General features: G+C 42.7%; 1 protein-coding gene across 1 annotated transcript in view; it reads right to left on the reverse strand.

Annotated features, from left to right (window-relative positions):
• The window catches only part of Mphosph8 (M-phase phosphoprotein 8), a 37,556-nt gene extending 16,934 nt beyond the window's left edge, over positions 1-20,622 (reverse strand). Inside the window, exons 1-5 of the mRNA XM_013012265.1 lie at positions 20,306-20,622; positions 16,452-16,607; positions 12,441-13,271; positions 9,729-9,828; positions 5,653-5,913 (exon numbers count right to left, since the gene is read on the reverse strand). Of these exons, the coding sequence (XP_012867719.1) occupies positions 5,653-5,913; positions 9,729-9,828; positions 12,441-13,271; positions 16,452-16,607; positions 20,306-20,524 (1,567 nt within the window). The 5' untranslated portion in view covers positions 20,525-20,622. The remainder of the gene's footprint in view (positions 1-5,652; positions 5,914-9,728; positions 9,829-12,440; positions 13,272-16,451; positions 16,608-20,305) is intronic.
• Between the last annotated feature and the right edge of the window lie 2,479 nt (positions 20,623-23,101).

The raw sequence follows: 23,101 nt of genomic DNA on the forward strand, positions 1-23,101 counted from the left end.
CAGGCCTGAGCTCAAGACCCATGACTGACCAAAAACAAAAATTACAAAAAGTTCTTTAAATACTTTGGCTATTAATCCTGTCTTTCCATCCAGTAGCTTTGATTAACATGCCATGCTTTGTAGCAACTTTATCCTTTAATTTCATGGTGCACATGCATGTGGTGTGCATGTGTGCATGCATTAGGGCTTATACTTAGGGCTTCAATCTCTGGCTGGGCTTTTTTACTCAAGGCTGGCACTCTACCACTTGAACCATGCCTCTACTTTTGATCTTTTGCTAATCAGATCTGAGTCTCTTGGATTTGTCTGCCTTGGCTAGATTCTAGTTGCTATCCTTGGATTCCTGGTGTTTTTCTGTCTTGAGAAATCTTTCCCTATCCCAAAGTCATAAAGATCCTCTAAATCCTAATATCCAAATGCTTAATATCTAATTCTCTAGTCCTAATTCTCTCATCCTAATATCTAGCAATCTTCTAAATACCTAATTTCCAAATACTCCCTGTGCAGTTGAGGCCTCATGCCGCCAGGATCTGATTTCCACACCCCAGGTGCTATCTGTGTAGATAACCTACTACCTTACAACGGCGAGCTTCTCTTTCCTGCCCATCTCCCAGCTGCCACAGCCGTCACGTGCACTGCAGCACTAGTCAGTCTCCCTTCCTAGTGCCAAGCAAATACCACATACTCCATCAACTGTTCCAGTTTTAGAAAAGGGGTTTATTATTGGAATAATTGGGTTTGCTTTTCTTGAGTCTTCCACATGATTCTAGAATTAGTAATTGTAAATTCCACTAACACCTTTTTAAAATTTTTTTGCAGTATGGAACTCAGAGATTTTGACGTACAATGCATACATGGAGTTTAATGGCTTTCAAAATGGAATTTTCTCTATACAGATTGTATTACCTTTCACTAGTAATATTCTTGGCAATCTTTTAAATGTGTCCCCCCTCCTCCCCCTCCTCATCATGGGGCTTGAACTTGGGGCTGGTGCTGTCTCTTGAGTTCTTCTGCTCAAGACTAGCATTCTACCACTTGAGCCACAGAACCACTTCTGGTTTTCTGGTGGTTAATTGGAGGTAGGAGTCTCAGGCACTTCCTTGCCTGTTCGGGCTTTGACCCTCAAATCTCAGACTCCTGAGTAGCTAGGATTACAGAGGCATGAGCCACCGGCACCAGGCCAATGTTTTCATTTTTGAATGGTGGTCCTGGGGCTTGAACTAGGGGCCTGTAGCCTGGCCCTAAGCTTTCTCAGGGACAGGTTGGCACTCTACCCCTTGAGCCACAGATCCATTTCTGGTTTTTTGGTTGTAAATTGGAGGTGAGAGCCCAGGCTGGCTTAAAACCACAATCATCAGATCTTAGCCTCCTAAGTAGCTAGGATTACATTGCCGATATACAGAAAGTACACAATTTTTTCATGTTGACCTTGTATCTAGTCACTTGGCTGTAATTGCAATAGTTCTAATAATTTCTAGATTCTTTAGGGTTTTCTACAAACAATAACAACTGATTATGACAGATTTTAAAAAATTATTTCTGGGGGCTGGAAAGGTGGCTCAGTGGTAGAGTGCTTGCCTAGCATACATGAGACACTGGGTTCAATTCCTCAGGACCATATAAACAAAAAAAGCTGAAAGTGGTGCTGTGGCTCAAGTGGTAGAGTGCTAGCCTTGAGCTGAAAAGCTGAGGGCCAGCGCCCAGGCCCAGAGTTCAAGCCCCATGACTGACAAACAACAAAAAAAATTATTTCTGCAGTACCAGTGATCTAACACATTCACAACAACAAAAATTATTTCTGCAGTACCAGTGATCTAACACATTCTTTTGTACATGCTTGGCAAATACTTGATGACAGCAGTTTTTGCCCATCCTCTCCAATGCTTAAACTTCTCAGATTTTCTCATTGTATTCCATGCTTAGCCTCTCTGTGTTATTGTGTCAGTATCCCTCATTAAAATGTTGAAAGACAATGGTGACAGTTTCTACGTGCTGGTGCTAATTTAAGACACAGATTTCTAGTGTTTCACAATTAACAAAAGATTTATCAACAGTGTAATTTTCCTTATTGAGAAAACTACCTTTTTTCACAGTTAGCTATTTTTTTTTCTTAATGCACAAGTGCTGTTAAAGCTGGACACTACAGTAACAAAAAACAGCATGGTATTGGCACAAAAACAAACCCAAATGGAACAAAAAAAAAACCTCTACCAAAATAAAACCTCACAGCCAGAGCCATCTGACGCTTGTCAAAGAAGGAAAAAAACATATATTGGAGAAAACAGCCTCTTAAATAAATGGTGATGAGAAAACTGGTTATCCCAGAAGACTGAAACTAGACCTAAAATTTTCACTATAAAACATCAACTCCAAATGGATCAAAGATTCTAAGCCCTGAAACCTTAAATTTACTACAGGAAAAGAGCGGGAAAACCCTGAAAATCATAGCACAATTAATTATTTTCTGAATAGGATTCCAAGGGTCCAGCATGTAAGAGGAAGAACAAAAGGGATTACATCAAATTGAAAGGCACATCCATCCATCACCAGAATGCCCCCACAGAATAGGAGAACATCTCTGCCAACTATTCAAAGGACAAAGAACTAAGATTCAGAACACACAAAACGCTAAAAACAAAACAAAAACTAAAGAACAAATAACCCAATTAGTAAGAAGAAACACAAATAGCTACTAGATACATGAAGAATTACTCAACAATCTTTAGCCATAAATGAAATGTAAATCCAAACTACACCAATGCTGGGCAACAGTGTTCATGCCTGTAATCCTAGCTACTCAGGAAGCTAAGAACTGAGGATCGTGGTTCAAAGCCAGCCTGGACAAGAAAGTCCCTGAGACTCCAATTAACTGCCAGAGAACCACAAGTGGTGCTGTAGCTCAAGTGTTAGAGCACTCGCAGCTCAGGGATAGCGCCCAGACTCAGCGTTCAAGCCCAAAGACCGACTGGAAAAAAAAAAAAAAAAAACTACATCAAGATTTCATCTCATCCCATTCAGAATGAGAATCAAGGAAATAAACTAGGCACTGGTAGCTGACATCTAATTCTAACTACTCAAGAGGCTGAGATCTGAGGACCAGGATGCAAAGCCAGCCCCAGTAGTAAAGTCCATGAGACTTTTATCTCTAATTAAGAACCAAAAAATGCCAGAGCTCTGGCATAGTGATACAGCACTAGCCATAAGCAAAAAAGCCAAACTTCCTGTGTTCTAGTTTTGCTAGGTAAAGCCAATTGCGATTTTTTGTTTGTGCTTATATGGCTTGAACTCAGGGCCTCATGTTCTTAGCTTGGTTTTTTTCCACTTGAGGCTGGCACTCTAGCAACTGAGCTACACCTACACTTCTGGATTTTTGCCAGTTAGAGATAAGTCTCATAGACTTTCTGCCTTGACCGGTTTTGAACCCAAATCCTCAAGTTTCCTGAGTAGCTAAGATTACGAGTATGAGCCACCAGTACCTGGCTTTGTTTTTATTTTTAAAATATGATGCAATTTGCTCATGCTTACTTTCCATTTTTCACATTTAATTCATAATTCAGTCTGCATTCATTTTCTTTCCTTACATAGTTTTGGTAATAAAAAGTTACTATGGTCCCACAAAATGAATTAATGTGTATTTTTAGGAAGATTTTTTTTCCCTTCGGAGAGAAGTCTGCACTATGTAGCCCAGGCTGAAATAGCATAACTATGCAAGGCAAGCGCTCTACCACTGAGCCACCTTCCCAGCCCCTGAAATAGCATAACTATGTAACCCAACCTTAGGCTTCCAAATGCTGGATTACAGACATTTCCTACCACTAGGCTTTTGCTCAGTTTGGTAGATTTACAATATAAAACCACTTGGGCTTGGTGACACACCTGTGAAGCTTATTCATGAAGTTATATTTGGTCATGAACAGTTACGTGGTCAATTTTTTAGTCCAGTTCTGTTCATTCTATTTTTGCAGGAACCTTACCATGTCATTCAGTTTTCAAATACATTCATAAGAAATTGTTCATAGAATCCTTTTATCTTTTTAATGTTTATACAATCTGCAATTTTGTCTTTTTAGCCTTGTTTTTTCCCCTCTACCATGGTCAGATGATGATCTATTTTTCTTACAGCACCAGCGTCCTTATTTCAGGCTCCTACATGCTCGCTTTTTGTTTTTTGCCAGTACTAGGGTTTGAATTCAGGGTCTGGGGGCTATTCCTTAGCTTTTCTGATCATGGCTGGCATTCTACTACTTGAGTCAAAGCTCTTGGTGGTTAATTGGAGGTAAGGGTCTCAGGCTTTCTTTTCTGGACTGACTTCAAACCATGATCCTCAGATCTCAGCCTCAGCCTTTCTGTCTTTGGCAGCTGGCTTTTACATTTTTTTTTTTTTAAATCACTAACTGCTTGGTAACTTAACTTTGACATTTGCCCAGAGGGAAAAGTCCTCTTCCTTTCCTATTAGTCCTGGAAATTATCCCAATTTCTTGCATGTAAGCTCAGCAGTACATTCAAAGTATACTTTGAGCCTCAGAAATCTCCACAGGGTCCCCTCAGCCCTAGTATAGCATTAATAGAACCTTATTTGTATTTGTTATTACTGTCAAGTTAAAAGGGAAGAAGAATTAAGTCTTTATGTGACTTTTTTGTTGTTGTTGGTTATGGGGTTTAAACTCTGGGTCTGGCTGCTGTTCTTGAGTGCTTGCTCATGGAACCGTGCAAGTGCTCTACCACTTGAGCCACAGCGCCACTTCCAGTTTTCTTGTGGTTAATTAGAGATAAGAGTCTCATGGACTTTTCTGCACAGGCTAGCTTTGAACTGCAATCCTCAGATCTCAGCCTCTTGAGTAGCTAGGATTATAGGCTTGAGCCACTGGTGCCCAGCTATGTGACTTTCTTGGGGGGTCCAGTTGTGGGGCCTGAACTCTGGGCCTGGGCGCTGTCCCTCAGCTCTTCAGCTCAAGGCTAGTGCTCTACCACTTGAGCCACAGCGCCACTTCCGGCTTTTTTCTTTTTGCTTATGTGGTGCTGAGGAATCGAACCCAGGGCCTCAGGCATGCAAGGCAAGCACTCTACCACTGAGCCAACTTCCCAGCCCTATGTGACTATTTTTTTAATGTGACTTTACTAAAAGAAATCTAAGCCCAGTGCAAGTGGCTCCAGTCTGTGATCCTAGCTACTCAGGAGGCTGAGATCTGAGGATGATGGTTCAAAGCCAGCCTGTGCAGAAAAGTCCATGAGACTGATCTCTAATAACAACCTGAAAACGGAAAGTGGCTCTGTGGCTCAAGTGGTAGAGTGCTCAGCTTGAGCTGAAGAGCTGAGGGACAGCGCCCAGGCTCAGAGTTCAAGCCCCACGACTGGAGGAAAAAAAAAAAAGAAAAAAACAAATCTAAATATATATCATCAGTATAGAAAATCAGACTATTTATAATTTACAAATGTACAGATAAGCACATTTCAGGACATTAGAAATTATTTCATGCAACCACAGGTCCAAGCATGACTCAAGACTTTAATATAAAAAGTTATTTATTTAGGTGATACAAATAAATTTTTGTAACGTTCTGATCTGAGATCAGCATTACACAGTATGGAAAAAGAGTAATAATATAATGTGCACTCTCTTGAAGTCATTCTGTCAAAGCATGCCAAACTCACCTGAATTCCCATCCATTTGGCATACACTGTCCAAAACTTCCTCATCACCTTCTGCAGCAATGTACGCCCAAGTGTCAGTTTCATCTCTGGTATTTTTCTTTTCATTAGGTGAATACTTGCCTTCCTTCATTTTACAATCTTCTGTGGTTTTACAATCCAGTGACACTTCTTTTTTCTGATTAATTTCAGGCACATCATTTTTTTCTTCTGTAGTTTTTTTAAGCAAATCAAATGCACTTTTGATTTCCTTAATTGCTAGTGCTAAAATTGTAAGTAATATACAGTATAAGTCATAAGTTTATTTTATAATCAAAAAATCTATTAGTATTAAAAATACTAAATTTTTTTTGGGGGGGTCCGGTCGTGGGGCCTGAACTCTGGGCCTGGGTGCTGTCCCTCAGCTCTTCAGCTTAAGGCTAGTGCTCTACCACTTGAGCCACAGCACCACCACAGCACCACTTCCGGCTTTTTGTTTATGTGGTGCTGAGGAATCGAACCCAGAGCCTCATGCTTGCAAGGCATGCACTCTACCGCTGAGCTACCTTCCCAGCCCCGCTTACTTTTTCTTTTGTCTCTCTCTTTCTCCTTTCCCATTTTCTGGTAGTTACTTGGAGATAAGAGTCTCACGGACTTTCCTGCCTGGGCTGGCTTTGAACCACAACCCTCAGATCTCAGCTTCTTGAGTAGCTAGCATTACAGGCCTGAGCCACTGGTGCCTAGCTACTCCCAGCTTTTCTTTTTTGTAATACTAGAAGTTGAACTCAGAGCCTTATGCTTGCTAGACCAGCCACCTACCATTTGTGTCAAGTGTTGATTATTTCTGAGGTAAAGTCTCACAGTATGGCAGTGCTGGCATGGGTTGCAATCCCCCTACCTGTACTTCCCTATTTCAATGTAGATGACAGTCATATGCCAACACGTCCAGCCACTGGTTGAGGTAGAATTTCTCTCTCAAGTTCTTTGTTCCCAGGCTAGCCTCAAACCATGATGAATTGGCTACCTCCCAGATAGCTAAGATCACAGACTTGAGACCACACACAACTTTTTTTTTTTTAACTGTAGATCTAAGTTGGTGGCATCGGGCAGTTTTACCAGTAACATTGTCAGTGTTCTGCCACTTGCTATTTATTTAACTCAGTCCTTGAGCTATTTCTGAAAGAATTCCAGGATACACTTGTAGATAAGACTCATGTCTTTGGCAATAGGTGGTTAGTGGTATCACTAGAATAATTCTGAGGCTCCTACCAGAGTAATCCTTTTTGTGTATGCCTGTACTAGGGCTTTAATTCAGGGCCTCAGCTCTGTCCCTCAACTTTTTTTGCTCAACACTGGCTCTACCACTTAAACTATATCTCTACTTCTGGATTTCTGCAGGTAAATGGAGATAAAGAGTCTCATGGACTTTTCTTTCTGCCTGATGATCCATCCTCAGTCTCAGGGACTAGAAATATATATAGATATAGATAGATAGATAGATAGATTTAGATATATATAGCTAGAAATATAGTTGTGAGCCACTAACACCCAGCCTCAGAGTAATCTTCTGTCACAACTTCAGGGGAATAGAACACCTGGTCAATCAGCAAGCTTCCCTCTGGATGCTCTATAGAGATAATATTTTAAATATCAAATCACCCTTTGAAATACAGTGGCTATTAAGATCTTTCACTGCTTTGAACAGATTTAGTCCTTAGGTTATAGTTACCTAAGGCATTATCCACTGAAAGCCACTGCTTTTTCTTTTTTCTTTTCTTTTTGTTTTTTGGGTCCGGTTGTGGGGCCTGAACTCTGGGCCTGGGTGCTGTCCCTCAGCTCTTCAGCTCAAGGCTAGCACTCTACCACTTGAGCCACAGCGCCACTTCCGGCGTTTTTCTTTTTGTTTATGTGGTGCTGAGGAGTCGAACCCAGGGCCTCATGCATGCAAGGCAAGCGCTCTACCACTGAGCCACCTTCCCAGCCCGAACCACTGCTTTTTCTTAGCTACTACTGCTCTAATAATTTACTAGAACTGCCAAGAGCAGTCAAGGTGTAAGACAAAATTATAGTCTTTAAGTCTGCATATACAGCTCAGTGGTAGACTGCTTCCCTACCACGCTCTATGTTCTATTCCCAGCACCACCACTCCCCCCTCACAAAATTGCTAGTGAGTACCAGTGGCTCATCACTGTAATCTTATCTATACAGGAGGCTAAGATTTAGAGGATTGTTTGAGGTCAGAGCAGAAAGAAAAGGCCCAGACATTCTATCTCCAAATAACTAGCAAAAGACCCAGGTTGACCTGGTACCAGTGGCTCACACCTGTAATTCTAGCTACTCAGGAGGCTGAGATCTAAGGATTGCATTTGAAACCAGCCTAGACAGGAAAAGTCCAAGAGAATCTTATCTCCAGTTAACCACCAAAAAGCTGGAAGTGGAACTGTGACTCAAGTGGTAGAGTGCTAGACTTGAGCACAAAAGTTCCAGACAGTGCCCAAGCTCTGAGTTCAAGCACCTTGACCAGCAAAAAACCAAAACAACAACAAAACGTCCAAGTGTGGTTCAAATGGTAAAAAGCCTACTGTGCAAACAAGCTGAATGTGAGCCTCCTGATCAAGTCCAAGTCCAGTACTGGCAAAAACAAACAAACACTACCAAAAACATACAAATAATATTGAAAGTTTACGTAGTAATTCAGCTAAAGCCTTTGTGACAAAATCCAGGAAAAATAGGAAAAATAGGGGTTGGGAATGCGGCATAATATTACAGTGCTTGCCTCGCATGCATGAAACCCTGGGTTTGATTCCTCAGTACCAAATAAATTGAAAAAGCTGGGGGCTGAGAAGGTGGCTCAGTGGTAGAGTGCTTGCCTTGCATTCGTTGAGGCCCTCGGTTCAATTCCTCAGCACCACATAAGCAAAAAAAAGCTGGAAGTGGTGCTGTGGCTCAAGTGGTAGAGCACTAGCCTTGAGCTGAAGAGCTGAGGGACAGTGCCCAGACCCAGAGTTCAGGCACCATGACTGGCAAAAAAAAAAAAAGAAAAAGCTGGAAGTGGCGCTGTTGCTCAAGTGGTAGAGCGCTCAGGGACAGTGCCCAGGCCCTGAGTTCAAGCCCTAGGACTGGCAAAAAAAAACAAAAACAAAAACCAACTCCATAGGAAATTATGTGTTTCAATACTTTTGCCTTATTTAACGACAGTAATGTTAATTTCTAAAGTAAAGTATTTGGTTCTAATAGTGACTTGCCAAATGATAATTCTTAATTATCATTTATTTTTAAGTGATCCAAAACTATATTCAATGTTGTATCTATACAAATGACAGTTAAGGGCAATTAATATATTACACAAAATTTTATTTAGCATGCACTCATCCTGTCTAGCACAATTATGACTTTGTAATTTCAACTTATGGTATACTATATATAATCTATATATAATTTAAATTGCTATACAGGTAGAGTATCCCTAAAAATCCAAAATCTGAAACTTTCTGAGCTTTAATATGATTCTACATTGAACCTCATGTGACAGGTCATAGTCAAAACTCCTGAAGGCCATGTGGATATGGTCTGTATAAAACAAAAATTAATTTCATGTGTAGATTTGGTTCATAGCCACAAAGTACCTCACTATGTAAAAGCAAATATTCCAAAATCAGAAAAAAAGGCAAACTCTAAAGTACTTTTAGTACTAAGCATTTCAGGTAAGGGATAGATATTCAACCTTTATTATTAAATATATATAGCTAAAGCTGTAAATTCCCTCAGCAAACAAAACTCTTAAATTCTATGACATTTCAGGTTAGAAGAGATTACTTCAGCATAAACTCAATTCCTTATATAAAGAGATATGGGGGGCTGGGAAGGTGGCTCAGTGGTAGAGTGCTTGCCTTGCATGCATGAAGCCCTGGGTTTGATTCCTCAGCACCACATAAGCAGAAAAAGCCTGAAGTGGTGCTGTGGCTCAAGTGGTAGAGCGCTAACTTTGAGCTGAAGAGCTGAGGGACAGCACTCAGGCCCAGAGTTCAGATCCCACGACGGACATAAAAAAAAAAGAGAGAGAGAAGAAGATATGGGAAAATGTTAGTATTTGTACTTACTCCTTAATCCCTTCGGCTCTTCCTGACCTTTTTCTTCCTTGTCTAAATCCGTTTTTTTCTGAGATTTTTCTTTGAGGTCATTTTTTGGGGCCTCTTTTTCCTAAAGATATAAGATCCACAAGAAGATTGGGTGAAGAGCTTATACAGCCTATTTGGACATGAAGAAACACTGGTTAGTAGCATCAACATTTGTCTATGTAAACTAGAGTACCTGACTGCTGACACAAGATCATAGCTTACACATCTAGCTTACACAACATCATATTCAAAACCCAATGTCTCCAATCTCTTTTAACAATTGTTATTAAATATACAACATTTGAATATAACCAAACTTCTTTATTTACACAAAATGTCATAATGAAACACACCATTATTATTCATTACATATTTCCATACGCTAAAATAAACTGCCAATAAAGTTATAAAATATCAAATTTTTATTTTATTTTACTTTTCTTTTTTTTGGGTCTGATTGTGGAGTCTGAACTCTGGGCCTGGGTGCTGTCCTTCAGCTCTTCAGCTCAAGGCTAGCAATCTACCACTTGAGCCACAGTGCCACTTCTGGCTTTTTTCTTTTTGCTTATGTGGTATTGAGGAATCGAACCCAGGGCCTCATGCATGCAAGGCAAGCGCTCTACCACTGAGCCACCTTCCCAGCCCCTCAAATTTTTAAAAAATTCATGTAATCTTACTGTAAGCTGATTATTTTATTCCACACTCCTTTTATCCTTATAACTTTGGAGATAACTCATTTTAACTTACATTGCATATTTAACTTATATTACATTGTTTTCCATTTCTTAACTTTTCCCCATAGCTCACCGACTATTTTTCTTTTTTTTTTGGTCAGTTGTGGGGCTTGAATTCAGGACTCGGGTGCTGTCCCTGCGCTCTTCAGCTCAAGGCAAGCCCTCTACTGCTTGAGCCACAGCACCACTCACAGACTATTTTTCAATAGAACAAGTAATACTGTCATACTGTTTTTCTTTTGTGCTGGTCCTGGTGCTTGAACTCAAGGGCTTGGTGCTGTCTCTGAGCGGTTTTTTTTTGGGGGGGGGTCTATTGTGGGGCTTGAACTCTGGGCCTAGCTAGTCCCTGAACCTCTTTGTGCTCAAGGCTAGTGCTCTACCACTTGAGCCACAGTGCAACTTCTGGTTTCTGAGCGGTTAACTGGAGATCAAGAGTCTCACAAATACTTTTCTGCCCGGGCTGGCTTCCAACCTGAGCCTCCTGAGTAGCTAGGATTATAGGTGAGAGCCACTGGTGCCTGACTTGTCTCTGAGCTTTTTTGCTCAAGGGTAGCAGTCTACCACTGAGGCACAGTGTCACTTCTGGCTTTTTGGTGATTAATTGGAGATGAGTCTCATGAGCCATTAGCACTTGCCTTGTTTCCCCTTTTTCCAGACTCATCTTACTATATATGCTTCCTCCTGTTTGGAGCTCATTATGTAGCCCATACTGTCCTCAAAGCCATAATTCTTTTGCCGCAGCCTCCCAAGTGTCAGGACAGATTATAAGAAATTCATCTTGGTGTATGTGTGAGCCAGTACTGGAACTTTAACTCAGGGCCCGGGCTGTCCTTGAGCTTCTTTGCTCATGAGTAGCACCCTACCACTTGAGCCACAGCTCAAGCTCCACTCCTGGCTTTTTGGTGGTTAACTAAGAAATATGAGTCTCTTGACTTTACTGCCAGGGCTGGCTTCAAACCATGATTCTGAGATCTCAACCTTGTGAGTAGCTATAAATATAGGTATAAGCCACCAATGTCCAGAGAAGTTTATTTTTTTATAGCCTTTATTTTCATAATCCTAAACAAATGAGACAAATTATTAAAAGTTTTATAAGAACAAAAAGGTTTATAATGTAATGCATTGTGTAGTTCTAATTAAAAAGTGGTATATTAAAATGAATATAAATGGATATAAAAATAAGCTCATGAAACCATAAACAATCATAAGCTCATGAAACCATAAACAATTATACAATGAATGCTACATTATCACTGAGTATCTCTAAAAATATTCTAACTCTTGATAAATTAGCCTTCTTCTTTTTTTTTTTTGGGTCCGGTCGTGGGGCCTGAACTCTGGGCCTGGGCGCTGTCCCTCAGCTCTTCAGCTCAAGGCTAGCGCTCTACCACTTGAGCCACAGCCCTCCGGCTTTTTTCTTTTTGCTTATGTGGTGCTGAGGAATTGAACCCAGGGCCTCAGGCATGCAAGGCAAGCACTCTACCACTGAGCCATCTTCCCAGCCCCTAGCCTTCTATTTTTTAGTCCTATTTCACCTAAAAGAAAATTACATTGGAGCCAGGAGTCAGTGGCTCATGTCTGTAATCCTAAGCTACTCCGGAGCTGAGATCTGAGGATCACCGTTCAAAGCTAGCCTTGGCAGGAAAATCCGTGAGACTCTTATCTCCAATTAACCATTAGAAAACCAGAAGTGAAGCTGTGGCTCAAGTGATAGAGCACTCCCCTTGAGCTGAAGAGTTCAGGAACAGCGCTCAGGCCTAGAGTTCAAGACCTGCAACCGACAAAAAAAGAAAAAAAAAAAAAGTTAAGTTGGAGACTTAAGGCTGGAGGGCCAAAGGCTAGAAGATCTTCAGTACTGCTACCTACCTACCAGTAAGTCACTCCCTAATAACGACTTCAGCAGTACTAATCTGTACTGAACACTCCTGTACTACTCTAAGTTCTCCCTAAAAGATCTTACCTCCTCTACTGAGTCAGATGGCTGGAGGATCTTGTCTTCACCAGCAGATCTAGAAGTCTTCTGTGTTTGGGCAGACAAATATGGCATTAATTTATCTAATTCTATGTCACTTGGCTTGATTCCCTGATTCCTCTGCTTTTTAGGCACAGTTTTCTTCTCTGCAAAGGTCTTCTTGTTTTCTAACATTATGATCTCTTTCACTTCCTCAGCCTTTTTCAGTTTCTTTTTTTTCCTCTTGCCTTTGCCATTATCATCTTCATCCGCACTGACACTGTCATTCAGTTGTTTCTCAAAAACACCATCTTGATTTGCATCCTGCTCTACTCTATCTTTTGTACTTTTTAGTGTTTGTTTCTCTTCTCTGTTGTCTGGAGGAAACTCTTCCTTATCATCCTCAGTAAGTGTACTTGATTCAGATTCCAGCTGACTGTCAACACACTTCTCTTTTTTTGTTTTTCTGTTGTCTTTGGGATCTTCTTTTACTTTATTCTTTACATCTCTTACATCTGCCTTTTTACCTTTTCTTAATTCCTTAGTTTCTTTTATTTCATCTTTTCTGGTCTTTTTGGAGTCCTTTAATTCTTCTTTGGCTTCCAAAGTTCTTTTCTTTGTCCTTAAATCTAAAACTGAACTTTCAGCGGCACTCCCCAGCTCTGATTTCACTCTCAGTTTGCCAGTCTTTGTTTTTCTCTTTTTCAGACCATCCGGGCTTTTATCTTCTTTGGACCTTAATTTCTTTTTCTTCCTCCTTGGGGAAGAATCTTCTTTTGTTTCACTTTGCTGATCACTATCAGAATTTGCTTCAAATATGTCGCTATTTAAAGACAATCTCTAGAAAATACAAAAAAAAAAAGTTAAAACACTAACAATTTTAAGAGTTTTGAAAAGCAGCATAATGAAACCTGGTGGAAAACCATTCTATTTATTTATTTACTTATTTATTTTGGTTGTCATGGGGCTTGAACTCTGGGCCTATACACTGTCCCTCAGCTTTTCAGCTCAAGGCAAGCCCTCTACCACTTGAGCCACTGGCTTTTTCTGTTCATGTGGTGCTGCAGAACCAAACTCAGAGCTGCATACATGCTAGCAAGCACTCTACCACTAAGCCATTTTCCCAGCCCAGAGAAAGTTATTTTGAGCAAAACACAATATACTCACATCAGAAATACCATGGTGAAAACCTCTGGTGCAATTTTAATATGCATTAAAACAAAACAAAATAAAGTAGTTGGAGCTGAAGGTCTTCTTTGATCTTCAATATTACACCCTTCCCCCAAATGGTGAACTGTTTAATTTTAACTGGTAGAGAAAGGTAGTTAAGACAGGTTAACAAGAGATTAAATATGAAAGCATATATTCTGTCAATGACATACTGAGCAATATTTTCCAAGTATACTAAAACAAGTTGCTCACATCATCTTGGACAAACAAATGAATTTACGATACATCTTTCCTTTCTCTTCCCCTTTCCGTTCTCTCTTTTTTTGGCCACTACCAACCAGGGCTTGAACTCAGAGACAAGTTGACCATGTTCAACTTTGTTCAAACTTGTGTTAATTTAAGCCATATGCTTTCCTTCACTTTCATGATTTTTTTTGGACAGTCCTAGGGCTTAATCTCAAGGACTAGGCACTGTCCCTGAGCTTCTTTTGCTTAAGGATACCACTCTACCACTTGAGCCACAGTGCCACTTCCAGCCTTTTCTCTTTATGTGGTACTGAGGAATGGAACCCAGGGCTTCAGGCATGCTAGTCAAGCACTCTACACTAAGCCACATTCCCAGTGGCCTCCCCGCCTTTTTTTTTAACAGTACTAAAGACTGAACTTAGATACACAAGTGGTCTATCACGAAGCTACACCCTCAGTTTTTCTGTCTTACCTTTCACATAAAGGAAAATATTAACTAATTTATCTTTCATAGTTTGGATGCTGAGTGTCTCCCAAAGGTCTATGTGTTTAAAGGATGGTGTTACCAGGAGGTAGTGGGACTTTTACTAGATCAGGCCTAGGAGGAGATCCTTAGGTCATTGGGAAGGTATCCTCAGAGGATTAGGGACCCTCATCTCTTTCAGCATTCTTAGCTTATGCACATAAGGAGTGTGCCATGTGCTCCCCAACACTGCCAGCCAGCATTTCTACCAGAGGTATACACAAAAAGAAAGCAATGAGTCTGCTGGATCTTGAACTAGAACCTCCAAAATAATGAGCCAATTTAAACCTTTTCTGTGTATAATTTAATTATCTCAGATTTTTTTTTTTTTTTTTTTTTTCGGTCGTGGGGCTTGAACTCTGGGCCTGGGCGCTGTCCCTCAGCTCTTCAGCTCAAGGCAAGCACTCTACCACTTGAGCTACAGCGCCACTTCCGGTTTTCTGGTGGTTTATTGGAGATAGGAGTCTCACGGTCTCTCCTGCCCCGGCTGGCTTTGAACCTCGATCCTCAGATCTCAGCCTCCTGAGTAGCTAGGATTACAGGCGTGAGCCACCAGCGCCTGGCTATCTCAGATTTTTTATGACAGTGTTAGTTGAGTGACACAACATTCTTCTATGCTTATTTATTAACTTATTGTAGGTTGGCTATGAGAACAAATAAGCAAAAATCATTGAGAGCAGTCTATATAAAACTTTTACTAAGTGCTACTATAAACTTTATTTTAGAAATGTGGCTCAAACCACATAAGTAGAATGCCTACTTAGTAAATGCTAGGCCAAAAGAAAAAAGAAAAAGAATGAGAGAAAAGTAAAAACATTCTGTTGGAATGTTCTGTGTGCTGGTAGCTCATACCCGTAAGCCTACTCAGGAGGTTGAGATCTGAGGATCACAGTTCGTCTGTGAAATGCCAATAATCCTCCAATAAACTTCAGAAAAAGCCGGAAATGGTACTGTGGTAGAGTATTTGTCTTGAGCAAAAAGAAGCTCAGGGACAGTGCGTAGGCCCTGAGTTCAAGCCTCAGGAGTGAAACAAAAACAAAGAACAAAAAAAAAAAAATTTTGTTGGGATACCAACAAGAGGTGGGTAGACAAACAGAGGGTGAATAATGTGACTGAAGAAGGGGAAAGGGAGTGAAGAAGAGTGATAGAGGGGCGAGTTTGAATGGGATACGTTGTATATGTTGGGATACGGAAATGTCACAATGAAACTACCATTTGGGAGGAGAATGATAGAAGGGATAAAAATGGGCTGGGAAGGTGGCTCAGTGGTAGAGTGCTTGCCTTGCATGCATGAGGCCCTTGGTTCGATTCCTCAGCACCACATAAGCAAAAAGAAAAAAGCCGGGAGTGGCGCTGTGGCTCAAGTGGTAGGGTGCTGGCCTTGAGCTGAAGAGCTGAGGGACAGCGCTCAGGCCCAGAGTTCAGGCCCCACGACCGGACCACCCCGCACCCAAAAAAAGGGATGAAAATGACTAAAATGAATTGAAGCTGGTCACCAGTAGCTCATGCCTGCAATGTTAGCTACTCAGGAGGTTGAGATCTGAGAATCACAGTTTGAAATCAGCTTGGGTAGAAATATCTGTAAGAATCTCATCTCTAATTACCCAGCAAAAGAAGCCAGAGTACAGGTACGGCTCAAATGGTAGTGATAAAATGCTAGCCTTGAGAGAAAAGCTAAGGGACAGTGCCTAGACCCACAGTTCAAACTCCAGTACTGATACATACACTAAAACGGGTACTGTAAACATAAAGTGGTATGTTGACTTGAAACCAACACATGTACAACTACTTAAAGATATTTAATTTTTTTTTCTTTTGCCAGTCCTAGGGCTTGAATTCAGAGCTTCTTTCACTAAAGGCTAGCACTCTACCACTTGATCCATAGCACCACTTCTGGCTTTTTCTGTTTATGTGGTACTGAAGACTCGAACCCAGGACTTCACGCATGCTAGGCAAGCACTCTACTTCTAAGCCACAGCCCCTAAATATTTTTTTAAAACCCCACTGCTTTTATACAACTAAGTAAACTATTAAGAAAATCATTTAAAAAAGAAAAAAGAAGATGAGGTAAAACACAATACCTGAATATCCTTTTTGAATGCTTTAGCCTTGTTCTCTGAAACTTCCTTCTTAAATTCAAGAAGAACTTCTTTACAGTCCTCCAGGTGAATCTCAGGTTCCCAGGTGTCATCATCTGATGTATATCCCTTCCATCGAACTTTATAAAGGATCTTACCCTGTGGGATAATTAAAAACAGGCTTATTGCTGACTATGTTGCTAAGAATGTATAACTGCTGAGAACTTGAAAACTGCTTCAAAATGGAAATATCACATTATTATGCATATTTATACCTCTCCTGAAGCAAATGCCTTATGGAAAATCAGTATCACTTAACCTATTTTTTCCAAATCAAAGACCGAAGTGTTTTTTCTGATTATGTAATACTGGAAAAACAACTTAAAAAAAAAAGAACAAAATGTCACTCAAAGATGGTAATCTGGTTGAGTTCCTTCCAATGATTGCATTACCATATATTGGAGGTTTTAAGATATTTATTTACTTATTGTCAATTATGGGGCTTGAACTCAGGGCCTGGGAGCTCTTCTTGAGCTTTTTCTGCTCCAGCATAGTACTCTACCATTTTCAGCCACAGTGCCACTTCTAGTGGTTAACTAGAGATAAACTCACAGACTTTGCTGACCAGGCTGGCTTAAACTGTAATACTAAGATCTCAGCCTCGTGAATAGTGTGAGCCACAGGGTTTGGCCCATTTTTTATTTTTGACTGACTCAATTTATATATATATATATATGTTTATTTATTTATTTATTTATTTTTTGGCCAGTCCTGGAGTTTGAACTATGGGCCTGGGCACTATCCCTGAGGTTCTTTTTTTTTTTGGTCTGGTCGTGGGGCCTGAACTCTAGGCCTGGGCGCTGTCCCTCAGTTCTTCAGCTCAAGGCTAGCACTCTACCACATGAGCCGGCTTTTTTTCTTTTTGCTAATGTGGTGCTGAGGAATCGAACTCAGGGCCTCTGGCATGCAAGGCAAGCGCTCTACCACTGAGCCACCTTCCCAGCCCATCACTAGGTTTCTCTAGCTAAAATCCATGATAGTTTGTGTGATTCTCAGTGTTCGTACACATGAAAAAAATCTAGATACCTTTGAGCATAAACATACTTAATCCATATTCCTGGAGGTTTTGATAAGATTGGTCTTAGAATAAAAAGATTTTAAGGAATTCTAATGAATAGTTATTTGCTAACTAATAAATACATAATTTTAGCTGAGCACTTCGTTTCACACCTGTAATCCAGCTACTTAAGAAGCTGAGATCTGAGGATTGTGGTTCAAGCTCTACAACTGGCCTCCCTCCACCCCTTTTCCCTCAAGTGTGTGTTTGTGGGAGGAGGGGGGGGCTTGGGTACTGTCCCTCAGCTCTTCAGCTCAAGGCAAGCACTCTACCACTTGAGCCACAGTGCCACTTCCGGCTTTTTTCTTTATGTGGTGCTGAGGAATCAAACCCAGGGCCTCAGGCATGCAAGGCAAGCACTCTACCACTGAGAGACCTTCCCAGCCCCTCCCTGAGGTTCTTTTGCTCAAGGCTAGCACTTTACCACTTGAGCCACAGGCCACATCAGACTTTTTGTGAGACTAATTGGAGATAAGAATCTCAGGGCCTTTCCTTCCAGGCTGGCTTTGAACTAACTACAAACCTCAGATCTCAGCCTCCTGAGTAGCTAGGATTACAGGCATGAGCCACTGTTGCCCAGCTTACATAGTATTACCTTCCTAATACCTTAAATATAAAGTATGAATTTTAAGGTCAAAGAAATAGATCAAATTATTATCTTTGGGGGCTGGGAAGGTGGCTCAGTGGTAGAGCGCTTGCCTTGCATGCATGAGGCCCTGGGTTCAGTTCCTCAGCACCACATGAGCAAAAAAAAAAAAGCCGGAAGTGGCACTGTGGCTCAAGTGGTAGAGCACTAGCCTTGAGCTGAAGAGCTGAGGGACAGTGCCCAGGCCCAGAGTTCAGGCCCTATGACCGGATCCAAAAATAAATAAATAAAAATTATTATCTTTGGGTAACTTATTACTTAAGGAAAAAAACAAGATTAAAAATTAGAAACAATACTGTATGAGAGGCTTTTAAGAAAAGCTTTTAGAACCTATGTCAATCAATACCTATGCAAAATATCTGAACAAGAGCTGACCGGCTGATTGCTAAGTTTTCTTGAAGAACATCTTTGAAGATCTTAAGTATTTTATAGAAAGCAAGCCATCTGTCTTTAGTCTCTTTCTGCATTTATGGGTTAATCTGTGTTGATATCACTTGGACCTGGATTTGAAACACAAATCTTAAAAATTTGCTATCGATGACTTAGAATGACCTGAATTTGATGATAACATTATTTTTCTCTTTCTAAACTTACTCATTAAACTCTTATGAGAGAGATTACACTTAAAACTGAGTAAATTGGGCTGGGAAGATGGCTCAGTGGTAGAATGCGTGCCTTGCATGCCTGAGGCCCTGGGTTCGATTCCTCAGCACCACATAAGCAAAAAGAAAAAAGCCGGAAGTGGCACTGTGGCTCAAGTGGTAGAGCACTAGCCTTGAGCTGAAGAGCTGAGGGACAGTGCCCAGGCCCAGAGTTCAGGCCCCACAACCGGACCCCCCCCCCCAAAAAAAAACTGAGTAAATTATTACTGTGAAATAATGCCTAAGTAAAAAAACAAGAAAAATATTTTTTTCTTTTCTTTCTTGGTTGTGGGGCCTCAACTCAGGACCTGGGCACTGTCCCTGAGCTACTCAGCTCAAGGTTAGCACTCTACCACTTGAGCCGCAGTGCCACTTCTGGCTTTTTCTGCTTATGTGATGCTGAGGAATCGAACCCAGGGCCTCATGCATGCGAGGCAAGTACCCTACCACTGAGCCACCTTCCCAGCCTCTATAGTACACACTTTTTAACAAAAGTATTCAGAAGGCTGGGGCAGAAAGATTGGGTGTTTGGAGGCCAGCCTGGGCTAACAAAATTACAGGCAAGGGAAACAATAGAATGTTAAATTCAGGTATGGATTGGACTTTCAAGCTTACCATATAGTTACAATCATAATGTACAAATTTTTAAAAAGTATAGGTTATTGGGGACCTGGAAAGGAGCAATACTTGGTTTTGAACTCAGGGATCTCTATTTGCGAGCCAAGCCTTTGGGGTTTGTTTGGCTTTTTGTGTGTGCTGGTACTTGCAGTCCAAACTCATGGCCTTGAGCTCTCACTGGGCTTTTCGATGGTTAACTGCTAAGAGTCTCATGGACCTTACCCCCAGGCGTTGGCTTCAAACCTGATCCTCAGGTCTCAGCTTCCTGAGCAGCTAAGGATTACAGGTTTTAGCCACCAACCGCCTAGCCCAAACCTTTAGGTTTTAAGGGCTCTTAACCCTCGCTGACTTGGTACGACTGGGATTTTATGCTTAGAACGCATGAAACTCCTTATTTTTAAGTCGTGTAATTTTGGTTTTAGAAAACACCGTAACGATGGAGAGTACACTGACTCTTTTCTGGGCTGCTCCCAGGCCCTGAGTTCAAGAAGCGTTCGTAAACATCGCACATCTGACTTCCAGAGTCGGCGTCTGGCACCTTTTCACGACCCGCCCATCACCTAAGCGGTTTCACCACCGTCTAAAACTTCCCGAAGCATCCTTCGCAGACAGGGCGAAGGCGGGTCGACCGTTTCTCTCCTGGCCGCGAGTGGGCAAGCCCGGCAGGCTTAGTGCGGCGGCCCCGGCGCTCCCCGCCCCGGCCTGGCCCTCACTCCCGGACCCCGCGGCCCTCCCCACCCTCCCCTGCCGGGGCCCTCCGTTCTCCTCCCGCACCCAAACCCGCCTCAATCCTCCCCGCGCGGCCCCGCACGCCAGGCCCTGCGGTCACACGCACCGCCTCGGTCTTCATGTCTAGAATCTTCTCCACCTCGAACACATCCTCTCCGTCCTCCTCGCTTTCCCCAACGGCCTCCGCTTCTTTCGTGGCTGCGTCCTCTTCGCCAGCTCCGCCATCTCCCCCTTCGACACCTGGCCACTCACCAGAGCTGTCGGGCCCTGACATAGGTGCTGCGGCCGTGCTCGCGCCCTCCACACTCGGCGCCTCGGTCGCCATCGCGGTGGCTCGCCAAACAACCGAGAAAAACAATCTACACCACCTTAGAGCAGCCTCGTGCTCCGCGAGCACCTCTTAACCACTACTGCGGAGTGACACGGCCTTGAAGAACATTAGCCAATGGTGGACTCGGAGCCCTGGAGTGACACGTACACTACCCAATCACGTGAAGGCGGTGAGCCAGAGCCACGCGGAGCATACGGGAAGCGGGTGGGCCGGCCAGGGGCGCCCGGGGCGGAAGAACGCCACCGGGGGCGGGGCGGGAGTGGGTGGCTGGGCGGGAGTGGGTGGCTGGGCGGGAGTGGGTGGCTGGGCGGGAGTGGGTGGCTGGGCGGGAGTGGGTGGCTGGGCGGGAGTGGGTGGGGCTACCGCCCGGCCTGGCCTCCGCGGATGGCGAGGGTGGGGTGGCATTGCGGAGTAGCTCTTCTACGGGAGTCCGCGGTAGCCTACTTCCTGGGCGGCAGGGGGGTTGGGGGGGGGAGGAAGGACTTCCTCCCGCGGATCGGATTCTCTGTGGGGGGCCTCGGACCAGCGGAGCACCGGAACAATGACCAGGAAGTCATCTGTATACATGCACATTCGCTCGACGTGTTTATACTTCACCTGCAGCTTGTCTGGTTTAGTACTGTTTAAAGAGCAGGACGTTTGGCTGTGGGTGACTTCAGAGCCTCTGCTTGCAAGCCCAGAGTTTAAGCCTCAGTTCCACCAAACAAAAAAAGTTAAGACTAAAATCAAGTGAACTTTTTTTTGGCTGGTTCTGGCACTTGAACTCAGGGCCTGGGTCCCGTCCTTGAGCTACTTTTGCTCAAGGATGGCGCTCTGAGGCTGGAGTCACAGCGCACTCCCACTTTTGGAGTATCCGAATCGTTTATTGGAGATTAGAGTCTCCTGGACTTTTCTGTCCAGGCTGGCTTCGAACTGCTATCCCTAGATCTCAGTTCCCTGAGTAGCTAGGATTATTGGCAGAAGTCACCAGGGCCCTGATCTCTTCTCTTCCCCGCTTATAAACCTAGCTACTTAGGAGGCTGAGCTCTCCTCAACCTGGTTCCAAGCCAGCCTTGGCAGGAAAGTTTTTGAAAGACTCTTATCTCCAGTAAATCACTCCCCAAAATCCAGAAGTGGAGCTATGTATGTGTGGCTCAGCTTTGAGCAAAAAAGCTGAAGGACAGCATCAACGCCTTAAATTGAGTTCAAACCTCAATACCAGCACACACACACACACACGAAGTACTTTTTTTGGGGGGGGGGGGTCCGGTAGTGGGGTCTGAACTCTGGGCCTGAGCGCTGTCCCTCAGCTCTTCAGCTCAAGGCTAGCGCTCTACCACTTGAGCCACAGCACCACTTCCGGCTTTTTGCTTATGTGGTGCTGAGGAATCGAACCCAGGGCCTCATGAGTGCAAGGCAAGCGCTCTACCACTGAGCCACCTTCCCAGCCCCACACGAAGTACTTTTAAGATATGCCTGTTTTCTCGCAACAATCACTTGGGCAAGGTGAAAAGGGGTGTTTTTCTACTATATGCTCCAGTTTAGATCAAGGAGAGCACACATTGTGTTTATAATTAAGTTATTCATTAATACAGTGTTCGTTTGTTTTTTAGCTCCTGGTTTTTGAGTTCCATAGCCCATTTTTCCTACTCTATCCTGTTTCACTCGTACTTAGCAATACTTAGCAATTTAATGGTGTTTAACTTTTTCTTTCTTGTTTGTAAGGTCCATTCCTGGACGGCGAACAGACCTCGCCCAGTACCTGCGTTACCTAGGCAACTGGGATACCTGGAAGAGGTCACATCCGCATCCGCTGAGGTCACATCTTAACCTGATGTGGCCACACCTTTCTCCCACCTGACCCCACTTCCCTTTACCTGGACACACCCTTCTGCACCCCCTACCCTATATAAGGAATAAACCGTGGCCAGACCGCCCTTTTTTTTCTTTTCCTTTGCCAGCCGCGTGGAGTGCCAACCTTGCCTGGTCCCAGCAGGTCTACTGAATAAACTCCTTACCTGAATACCACGTGCGTGGTGCAGTTCTTACTCGGTTACCTCTTTTTAAAAACCTAACATTGTTTACTGATGAACTCAGGCCCTAGGTGCTGTCCTTTACCGCTTGAGCCACACACCCATTTCTGGGTTTTGTGGTTAAATGAAGATGAGTCTTAAGGACTTTACTGCTCTGGTTGGCTTTGAACCATGATCCTCAATCTCAGCCTCCTGAGTAGCTAGAATTACAGGCACAAGTTGCCACCTTTTCATCCTCCTTTTATCCAATTCCTTAGTACAAAGAGTTGAAAGAGTAAGCAGAAGCAGTTTTCTTTCTGTCAAAGAGATTACAGCCACTGAGAGACTTTAAGTGGCAGAATGATATCACTAGGTATATATTTTGGATCAGTATGGAAACTAAATTGGAGGGTTTAAAGACAGGAAGCTTAATGAAGAGATATCAAAATGTTGGTACTTGTTCTACCTACTCTGGAAGCTGAGGTAGGTAGATCATTTGAGGCCACAAGTTTGAGGACAGCCTGAGAAACACAGTAAGAGCCTGTCTCTCTAAATATAACAAAAATAAAATTATTCAGAT

The sequence above is a fragment of the Dipodomys ordii genome, unplaced genomic scaffold, assembly GCF_000151885.1.
Source record: "Dipodomys ordii isolate 6190 unplaced genomic scaffold, Dord_2.0 Scaffold1, whole genome shotgun sequence".
NCBI lineage: Eukaryota > Metazoa > Chordata > Mammalia > Rodentia > Heteromyidae > Dipodomys > Dipodomys ordii.